Source organism: Sphaeroforma arctica (genome assembly GCF_001186125.1).
Source record: "Sphaeroforma arctica JP610 unplaced genomic scaffold supercont1.29, whole genome shotgun sequence".
Classification (NCBI taxonomy): domain Eukaryota; class Ichthyosporea; order Ichthyophonida; genus Sphaeroforma; species Sphaeroforma arctica.
This window is the reverse complement of record NW_014040529.1, coordinates 83693-94800: the sequence shown is the minus strand read 5'-3', so window position 1 is coordinate 94800 and position 11108 is coordinate 83693. Positions and strand designations below refer to the sequence as shown.

Sequence of the window (11108 nt, the reverse complement as noted above, 5' to 3'; positions counted from 1 at the left end):
ATGAATCGTTGAAGCACACTCAACGCACAAACGATCGGGCAGTGATCGCCAAAAGTAGTATATATGAAAATTATGGAAAAGGGCCCAATGTATACCTATATAAACGTTTATTTCTCATAGTAATGGGGTTAACCGCGGTCCAAATGGTTGCAAGTCTACCTCCTTCGCCCAGGCAAAATACTGACAGCCCTTGCAGCACAGGAACCACTGGCCACCGGTCTTGCTAGTCTTGCTCATCTTGAGCGTACACGGACTCTTACAACAGCGGTGCAGATGCTCATCCGCCCACGCGAAGAGCTTGCACTTCACTTGGCAAGTGAGAAATAGTCGTCCTTGGTTGGCGTTGGGTTTACGCACACGCTTGAGCTTGAGTTTGCTCGTGCCATGTTGAGAGCACTGTGACTGTTGCGTGGGCAATGGCGAATTTTGGGGGGTTCCTTGGGTCGATGGTTCTGGGGCTTGTGTCTCTGCTATGGTAGCACTTTGCTTGTCACCAGATATAGGTTGGCAATTTGTGCACCAAAAGGTGGTCCGACTCAGGTCACTGCCCATCTTCTGGATCTGCACAGTGTGTAGCTTACAAGTTACACACATGGTCTGGTTGTACACATTTTTATAAGGCGCACGGCCACGTTTCAACCACAGCAAGGCATAGTCTCGACAATGCTGTATCAAACACATCAGTTCTTCCTTCGTACACGTCATGACAAGCCGTTTGGGGTTGAGTCTGGCTTCATGTAGAGCTTCGATTTTAATTATATTTCCTACACCGGGGAATAAGAGCTGATCGAGAATGGCATCCGCAAGAATACTTGCAGGTCTCTTGTGCAATGCGTCATACACACACGCACTGTCGAAGTGCGGTGAACATACATCCAATGCGCGAAAGTGCTCATACTTTGAACGAGCCACATATGGCGTGACTTTGCTGAATGTTGCTTGAAAGCACTCCATGTATTGTATGCTCTTGCTATTGAAACAATTCACGCTAGAAAACTCAAGAACAATGGTCGGGGCTCCCTTCCACTTTGGCACCCCTTCATTCCGCTTCTTGCCGATCAACATAGTCCCACTCATTCCAAAGTGCAACCGCAGAGCCTTTCCTGGAACCGGAGGGCCTTTTATTGGGTCCGAAGGTGGAGAAAATACGAGATATACTTCCTTTCCCACCGAGAACGCCTCTACAAGTGTGCCATATTCCTTTTCTATCCACCCCACTAATGCCCGTGCTTTTGTACCATTTCGGGTTGCCCCAGGACCTTCCACCATTTTAATTTTATCTACTAGGGCGCGTTATAGATTGGCGTGATTCAAGTGTGTTATATGCTAATGTGATTTAGAGTGTGTATGTGTTATTGTATTATAGGGTGTAATATGTCAATGCGATGTAGGATGGCACATATAGTAGTATCTGAGGCTATGCCAGCCGAAATCAGCCGTACACTTATTTTCAACTGGTTGTTAAAGTCAGCAGCCCACAGGCAGCAGTAAAACGATCGTATAGGTATGTGTCTATCCGAGCTCGTTCCAATTCAATTCTTGATCGTGTGGGGACTAGTGGCGAAATGATGGGATGTGAACTACTGAACGCAATGCTTCGAAAAAAATACCGATTGCTGCCGGGTATTTCTATTTTTATACCGGCTTGTATGCGGTTTAAAGTAAATAAAACTTCTCTATTATAACTATTCACACTTCTATTTGTCAACATAATCAATGTTTTGTGTAAGCACTAGCCTATATAGTGATAAAAAAAGGACGCGATTGACCAACCTATGTAAGAACTACAGCCTACAGCCTACACGATTGTCTCCTTTGTACGCAACAACTTAGTGAATATATCTTTCACTGTTTCTCGCAACTTTAAGCCTTCATCTGCTCGAGCCAATTTCTCGCTCAACTCTCTACTACACTAATAGGAAGTAAAAACACAATTCTTCTTCTCCTTCAAAAGACCATCCTTTTCTTATGTTCAGAAAATCATCATTATCAGAAATATCAAGTCATGACGAAGGCATGTCTTGTGGTACTACCAGCGATGTTTCAATTGGTAAACAAGAATTGCGCGGGCCAAATTTGATTGATTTTCCAGAAAAAAGACTCATTAGGATCATTTGATCTTCATCGCCGCCGAACGGCTACGATCCAATAAGAAGCTTATATTTGATTGGCGTACGGTGAAAATCAGTATTTTTTTAACTTTTAAATTTGCTTTTCTTCAAAGTTTTACTACTACTTTAGGTAGCCACATTCTGACATCCGCCTCCACATACTACAGTATTACATACATAATCACGTTGGACTGCAATCATCATACTTGATATTATCGCGTCGTGTGTTCAGTCCGACATATGCGCTTTAATTTTATCATCTCACGCTTTCCAGCCCGATTCAATACCTATAGAAGTCAAAGTGTTAAGCAATCCAAGTGTCCCTGGCAGTTCTGCAGTGCACATAAACAAAAAGTTAGCAATCTAGACTTTTATGCTCGAGCTTTAGGAATAAATAGTCTACCACAATTTCAATCGAACGTGTGTAGCTCGCAACTATTTTACAGCACCATGGGAAAGCGTGCCAGGTCGGGCAGAGATTCTGTTGAAGATGTTCGAGAAGTAAAGAAACTCAAATCAGTAAAACGCACCGTTGAGGAGAAGGTAAGGTCGATGAACAAAGGTTTAATCGTTGAGCACAGTTTCTCTCGATTTGTCGACTTGTTTCAAGAACAGTATATATTAGGCTCATATTGATAAATCGCATTGATGCTAGGGTTGATAACGCTTAGGCTCAGTTTTAACATCGGTGCATATGCTAGCGTTAGAGTGCACTGTAAGTGGGCTCATCTCTGTTATGTTCAACGCCAGCGCGTCAGAATTAAGTTAGCTTAGGACATTAACTAGCGTAGGCTATGCCATACTCAATTGACGAATAGGTTGTAAGTAGAATTTAAAACTTAAGAAATGATCGATACGGCTTGCAATCATTACTAAGCGAAATCAGATACACTAAACATTGTCTCTTTTGCTCCCAGTCAACAGGTGTGATGTGTACGAGTGCGTGCTCATTCGTTGTTGGTAGTTGCTGTGAATTTGTACGCGTATACATCTATTCGAACATATGTAACGTATCTCATTGGAATACTGGTGTATTTTGGGAAGAAATCCGTGTTTATGCCTGTATGGACGATAGAATTTAGTTATTATCACGAGCTTTGAGGACGTAAATGGAACAAGTCGTTATAAACATATAGTATAAACATTGTAATACCTAATGACTTGCTGAGGACGACAACGAATGTAAATGTTATCTGGAGCCTGTGCATACATATACAACTTTATATGCGTATCCATGTATGCATTCGTTTCTCCGGAGGCATCTTGTAGCTCCAGACTGTCACGTGTGAATAATGATTAAAAATCGGTTTGTAGCTCTACCCAGTATGTTGCAGTTTTGTGCGCACACCAAGTTTCCAGCAGAGTGTATATACAGCACCTTCAAGCGAATCAAGGGAGGATCTCTGTGCTTGGTGTGTAATTCTATCGTTCACTGTGGAATCATACTGAGAGCAAATGATACCTTGGGGCACTTTAAATTTGCTCGCTTTAAATGTATTGCTGACAGCAAAATAGGCGAACGGTGTCACTAGTCATAACAAATCCATCCGCTCATACTAAATCCATCCGCTCATACTCACAGGTCAATTCAGCACGAGTTCGGCGACTAAATGGGAAACAGAACATTGGTAAAATAGTCGAGGTGGAGGAAGGGCACAAGACTGTTATATACTGGATGGAGGTATTTGACCTGCTGAATCAAACACACGCCTGTGATATTGAGGCAACATCAATTTGATATAGTTTATCTGATGTATGAATTTGATGGGATCTCGATAGTATGTATGCGTATACCGGTGAGGAGTACGGATGAAATTAGTCAGTATGGGTAATCTAGCGTGATTAGCGGCGAGCGTATAGATTATAGTCGCCAGTCGGCAGGTAGTATATTTTTTCTATGTATATGCATGTTCTTTCCGTGCCTTGATTTGTGATTAGAAAAGATGGAATGTGTTATGTGAACGGCTTCATACAAAGTTGGGGGACTTCAGCGAATACTACCGAAGACTAATTTCAATATTGGAACAATCACGACTGTCCCTATATTGCAAATGGATGTTGAGACGGCCTGGGCGTGTTTAGTGTTGTGTAGTCTTCATTTATGTGCTCATTGGCATGTGCACGAGTGAAAACTTTAGTCTATTTACTACATTTAAGGTGTTCTTTATGCAAGATCAAGTTCGGAAGCTAATTGAAAAGTCGAAGTTCGATATAGTGCTACTCTGTCCATGTATATCGTCATCTATAAACACTTGTTTTCAAATAAAACTTCATCATATAGAGGGATGTGCGCGTTAACGACAATTGGGCGCTGCTCTACGCAGAAGAATTGGCTCAAAAGAACAAGCTGACCCTCTCTGTGGTGTATGTATATCCTGAGCGATACCGCGAAGAAGCCACCGTCCGCCAGGTATTTGTATGCATGTCACACTTGTAACCGTTTGCAGAAACTTAGAAACTGTTTTCGGTCAATTATATAAATATGCTATCCTCTACCACGATATGTGTGCGGTTTTACATAGAACCATTTGCTCATATGTGACACGGTGTGACGTCTCACGTACGAACCCTCTATTGCTAACGTATGCTTTTTTGGATTTTATTTCATTCCAATTCCAGGAACTATTCAGATTACGCGGTTTGCAAGAAGTTTCCAAAAGATTGCAAGGGTTGAATATCCCGTTCCATTTTCTCGTGGGGGATGTGGCCAAAAATATAGTAGACCAGGTATGTGCACAGTGAGAAGTGTATTTTCAACTTGACCGCGTACGCTAATCCCTTCTTCTGAAGTTTTGCTTTGTCTGAGATTTATACGAGTGTGAGTTGTATCTTCGCAATCGAGCGCAGGGTAGTTTTAGACTCATGCGAATAGGGGACCAGCATTCGAACGACCTGGATGGTCGGTATCTGTATTTGCCATATGCACGCAGGCGCTCAAAAATGTCTCCGGTTTAGCACTTCTCTGTTGGTATGACTCTTCAAGTTTTGGTTAGTTTGAATCGATTTTTTGGCAACTAATGAAAGCATCAGTGGTGACCTTATCATTACAATCTCAACTCTCCGTGCTTAAACATGATTCCAATGCCACTAGTTTCAGCAGCAGGGGTCTTTACTAATACTGCGTTTTCCTAGGCCTTTGTGCTATTGCCTTGTTCAAATCCACATGATTAATGTACATTTACATATTTATAAAGCGTGACATTTGCTTCTAGATTTTTTGAGGGTTCGAAAAGATCAGTGTGCACTCCTAGATTTGTTGCCCGAATACACCTTCCTAGTTTCGTACGTCGCGTGTAGCAGTTTTATTTTCTAATCAAGGACCATTTGATTGGCACACAAATGTTTTTGAAGACTATGTAGTTACAGCCGAACCCATTGTCGGGCATCTCGTGAATATGAGCGGTTAATAAGAAATGCACTGAACGGTGGCAAGCGTGTAAAAACAAGCATTACAGGAAGGCGAGTGTTTGATGTTAAGGCACACATGTATGAATCTGTAGCTAATCTTCATGCATGTTGTGATTTGTTTCTCCGTGAACATAGATTGACAAACTTGATGCTGCCGTGGTTGTAGTGGACTTTCACGCTCTGCGGCAGAAAAGGAAGTGGCGAGATTCGGTGGCAGAGAAGGTGTGCAGCATCCCGGTCATGGAAGTGGATGCCCACAACGTCGTCCCCGTGTGGGTATGCCTCATATGTATTTGGTGTGTGTTTCTGCGCAGTTGTGTGGGTATGTTTAAATTCGATGTGATTCAGTTATAAGGTTTGTGGTATGCGTGAGAGAAATTTGCCATGGTAATGGATGCACACAGCGTCGTGCCCGTATGGGTACGCATCATATGTATTTGGAGTGTGTTTCTGTGCAGCTGTGTGGGTATGTCTAATCTCGATGTGATTCAGTTATAAAGTTTGTGGCATGCGCGAGAGAAGATTTGTATGTTTTTGATGTGCGTTTCTGCGCAGCTGTGTGGGTATGTTTAAACTCGATGTAATTCAGTTATAGGGTTTGTGGTATGCGTGAGAGAAAATTTGTTATGGTAATGGATGCACACAGCGTCGTGCCCGTATGGGTATGCATCATATGTATTTGGTGCGTATTTCTGTGCAGCTGTGTGGGTATGTTTAATCTCGATGTGATTCATTTATAAAGTTTGTGGCATGCGCGAGAGAAGAATTATCAGGGTAGTGAATGCGCACAACGTCGTCCCCATTTAGGTATGTTGCATATGTGTTTGCTTTGTTTACGGTGATTGTGCATGTTGTGCCATGTTTGTATGGTCAATCTGGATGTATCTTGGCTGTTGTGTTTGCTTCATGCGTATGGAAATTAAACATGGAAGTGGGTACGCACAGCGTTGTGCCCGTTTAACGATTCCAAAGTGGATGTGGTGAGGTTTGCCTATGTGCGTCTCGCACATACATGCTCTCCGATTTTGAGACAGACTGGCAGAAACATAAAATTGAATATAAACTAATGTCCGAATGTGAGGATGTTAAGTTTTGATTGCATTTTATTTTTTGGTATGCACAACTTGATTCGGTAGAGGCTAAGTTGGTGGTGATTAAGTCGTAGTAACTTAATCTCTGTCGCAGATTTGGATCTGATTTGCTATTGCTGTCAGAAAGGATTTATTCGCTGTCTTCCAAAGAGTTTTTCACGATCACAGCTGTACGACAATGTGATACGCACAACTATATTTTAATACTTGTGATAAGCTGATTCCTGCTTATTATGCAGGTAGGAGATATATATATGTTTATATATCGGTGCATAAGGATATTAGTTGTCTTCACAGTGCGATATCACACCCTGGAAGGTTGAGACGATTAGATCGTTAATCGGCATGTTTACGTTGTACAGTATAGTATCATAGGTGCATTCAAGTTATATGTCAGTGTCGGCGTGTAGATAGATGGGATGTCTTAATTTGGTCATGTCCATTGCATTTTTCCATCTCTCTGAATGTTTATAGTTGATGAATACAAGCATACAACAATGCGATGTGATCACGATCTAGACGCACTTCTGATGAAAGTGATGGTTGTCACATACGACTGTCTGATATTCGGCAATACACTCTCGCAGGGGACCAGCGAGAAATGTGAATATGGTGCGCGGACGATACGAACCAAAATACACAAAAGACTTGCCGAATTCGGTACAGAGTTTCCTGAGGTTGAAGTACAGGTACATTGCTCATGAGAAGTACCTAAATGATAATGGATAGTGTTGCATTTCAAATGTAAGATAGAGTGCATAAATTGAAGCAGTACCAGATTTCAAACACAGCATGTGACATAATGTGAATTGGCGAGAGTACAGTGATTCAATTCGGTTCGCATTTGTCCTTGGGTATGTGAACGTCTTCGTATGCAGTGCAGCATCGTACGCTTGTATTCATGACGCTTAGTATGTGCTGGTATCTCAACGACAAGATTGAATCTCTCATGAGTCGATGAAAAATTGTATAGCGATGGAGGGACGAATAATTGTTATGGATTAGAATTAGTCGAATACAAATTTTTATCTGATATGAATTAGAACTTATTAACCTTACACTCGAATAGGAAGGAGATGTTGAGGATGCTGAGGAAGTGGACTGGGATGAGATAATGAATAACGTTGACGCTGATCATGATGTTCCCGAGGTAAGCTGCGCCAGCCAGCGCAACCAAGACTGTTTTCTTGAGTAGGCTGTTTATACGTTAAACCTACATACTTAATATTGTTTTAGAAGATGAGAGCAATCTATGATGAATAGACGAGTGCAAGCCTTCCAGATGTAATCAGGTCTGGTTATGCATATTTCTGCAAACGTTCAAACCTAACGGGAGAACTATATTGAGAAATGTATTGGTGTTGCAAAGTCAGCTCTACAGTATTTTCTACCATTGATCGCTTTAAGTAATTGTTTTTCTAGATCACCGTAGTTGTCATCAACTGCTGATACTGCTACAGTCAGGAGATGAAGAAGTGTTATCAAACGGCCTTGTAACAGGTTTTTGTGTTGTCAGCAAAGTTGTATACCCTGTATATACTGGAAGCTTTTTTTATATTGAAAGACTTGAGTCCCTCGACCGACCTAACTACTTCGTTAGATCATATATAACCCACGCCAGTCTGTGCAAGCATCATATGTTCCAAGCATACGATACCATTCCTCATCTACCAAGAAATCTCCGTTTCATTCGAGTAGAATGTATATGTGGACTTTTGTATATCAGCAAATTCGGCAAGTGTTCATCTTTAGCTTCGGCTTTGCAGGTAAAATGGTGTACCCCAGGGGAGGCAGGTGCCATGGAAGCTCTCGAGACTTTTGTGAACGAACGACTGCAGCTATTTGCTCGTGATCGGAATGATCCAAATGTCCATGCTTCGAGGTGGGTAAATATATTCTTTATCCTCCCGTCTTATTTTTGTTTTAATCAGCCTTGTCAGTCAAACAATATTACCAAACGAAGGTCACAAAATCATCTCAGACACAGACATGACAGTGTTGAAGACCAATTTCTTGTTGTCGTGTACTCTCCCGTCACCTTGTATACCAGCGCGAGCGACTGCAATTTGGCAATGTCTCCAGCACTCGTGCGGATGATTTTTCTATGGCTATGTGTACAAACTAATGAGCGATGCGAGAATTGGCCGTGACCGTTAAGTGCTTATTATGAATAGTCCTTTCACATGCTCTACGTCTTTTTATCCGCAGTGATTTGTCGTGTTTCTTCAACTTCGGCCAACTTTCTGCGCAGCGTGCGTTTCTGGTCGTACAAACATTCTCAGGTATGCTTTGTATGCTGCTGAGCGTCGGAGAGTTTCTGCCAGTACATCTCCAATGTCGAACCTCATTAATTTGTACTGACTTCACGCTTTTGTGACCATAGTGAACCGCCTCTTTATCTACTATGAATTCATATCAGTCGATATTCCTCGATTTATTATCCTAATATGAGCAGATATATATCATACTGCAGCAGCTTACAATTTGCTTTTCAACTGCCGATAGGTTCCGTCCAGAAGGGACGAGAATCGTTCATCGAAGAATCAATTGTACGACGAGAACTGTCCGACAACTTCTGTTTCTACAAGCCAGATACGTACGACACCTTAGAAGGGGCGCCGGGATGGGCCCAGGAGAGTCTTGAAAAACACACTGAAGATAAGAGAGAGTATGTTGTGTATCGATTTGTTTGTGGGTGTTAGTTTGCATCTAAGTTGGTGTATTCGCGGTGGCACAATGGCTCGGATAGATATTCTTGAATTGTGCGGGTTGCAGCAGGTTTCTAGTGTGCGATTTGGTTCCGCCGATTTCGGCGTTGTATCGATCGCGTGCCTACTTCATTGAATGTTTCTCTCAAATCTCTCGTTTAAATTTACTGTATTTATTGACATTTACATGTATTGTGAATTTTGTGGCCAGTATGCCCTTCGCACGGACACTACTATGGGTATGTCCAGAAATTCAACATACTTGATATATGTATAGCCGCCTTACCCTTATTTCTTCGATGCAATTTTTTTTTTTGAACTTGCTGCAGATATACTTACACGAGCGACGAGTTCGCCAAGGGGAACACACATGATGATCTGTGGAATGCGGCTCAGCTCCAGATGGTCGAAGAAGGTGTGTCACTCTCGATTTTCACTTTGCTTGGGTGGACAAAGACTCCGATAATCAACCAAAACGTTCAGTAGCACTGCACCTATTTATTTTATTTCACGGTCGGCACCTCTCCTTGTACTCCATAACCCATTTGGCTTTTTATTAAAAATTGACTATGCGATACGTAACCTTCTGTGTAGGTAAAATGCATGGTTTCCTGCGGATGTACTGGGCCAAAAAGATACTCGAGTGGACTCAGACTCCTCAAACGGCATTGAAAACGGCTTTGTACCTCAATGACAAGTACGAAATCGATGGCTACGATCCAAATGGCTATGTAGGGTATGTGTATATACTTGTATGGCCTACAACTACAATACTGTATCGGACGAGACAATATATACTTGCCAAACGCATCTTTTTTCGCAGGCTGTCTTGCAGTGTGGCATGTGGTTCCGTCAGGCGGTGATTAACCCACCAAAGAATTCACAGGATAATAACCTGAAGCAACAGTACGATGGCAACGCAATTTTGAAACAATTTTTGCACTTCCTGATATCCACCCGGATATACAAGCCGAAGTTCGGCAAAAATTAACATACGTTTAATTACACTTATATACAGGTGCATCTGGAGTATAGGGGGTGTACACGATCAGGGATGGATGGAGCGCTCTGTCTTTGGGAAAGTGCGGTATATGAATTACAACGGATGTCTGCGGAAGTTCAATGTGTATGAATTCGTGCAGCAGTATCCTCAAGCGGTCAAGAATTGCAAGGCTCAGGGTGGCACTCCTACCAAGGAGAAGCACAGCAAAAAGAAAAAATAGCGCGGAAGGAAAATACTGTATTGTGGTCGATAAAGGAATACATACTTCTGAACCATAATTCCCATGAACAACGCTCATTATCAGTACATATTGTATTATCCTATATATAGTAGACACATGTGTCTTACGATAGTAGGTTCCAGTACATGACCGGCCTCAACGACTACTTCCCTCAACACTTCGAGCACAGCCGAATTTCCCCAGCACTTCAAGGGCATCAAGAATAGTCGATATAAATACTATATGTACTGAAGTATGAATTAACAAAGCAACGCATTGCGAGACGAACTAATCGTAAATCCAATTTTTCAGTATTTGTATACCTTTACTGGCTGATGCACCAGTGGCGTAGATAATCGCAGATTGAAACATTCGAACTGATAGACGTCGAATGAGTCAGATTCACTGCAGAAGCTCGCGAGGGGCTGCTGTAAAAACCGAGAGGAGCAAGAAGAAAAGGCTACTCTGTGGTGAGCGCTATCTCCATCATATATTGTATGGAGAATCTAAAGCATATTAAGTGCTATAAATATATAGATATGTACTGAAACTAAATCCATATAAAAA

The 11108-nt window shown here is 41.9% G+C and overlaps 2 protein-coding genes across 2 annotated transcripts; one reads left to right on the top strand and one right to left on the bottom strand.

Moving 5' to 3' along the window:
* Positions 1–99: 99 nt before the first annotated feature.
* Positions 100–1855, bottom strand: SARC_00843 (hypothetical protein). Its single transcript, XM_014305460.1, has one exon. The coding sequence runs from the start codon at positions 1267–1269 to the stop codon at positions 115–117; it is 1155 nt and encodes a 384-aa protein (XP_014160935.1). The 5' UTR covers positions 1270–1855; the 3' UTR covers positions 100–114.
* A 397-nt stretch (positions 1856–2252) lies between these two features.
* Positions 2253–11099, top strand: SARC_00842 (hypothetical protein). Its single transcript, XM_014305459.1, has 13 exons — positions 2253–2654; positions 3694–3792; positions 4393–4521; positions 4731–4838; positions 5655–5795; positions 7198–7299; positions 7680–7760; positions 8377–8492; positions 8819–8892; positions 9116–9278; positions 9648–9733; positions 9913–10054; positions 10337–11099. Exons 1-13 carry the CDS (start codon positions 2352–2354, stop codon positions 10539–10541), a joined length of 1749 nt encoding a protein of 582 aa, XP_014160934.1. The 5' UTR covers positions 2253–2351; the 3' UTR covers positions 10542–11099.
* Positions 11100–11108: the final 9 nt, after the last annotated feature.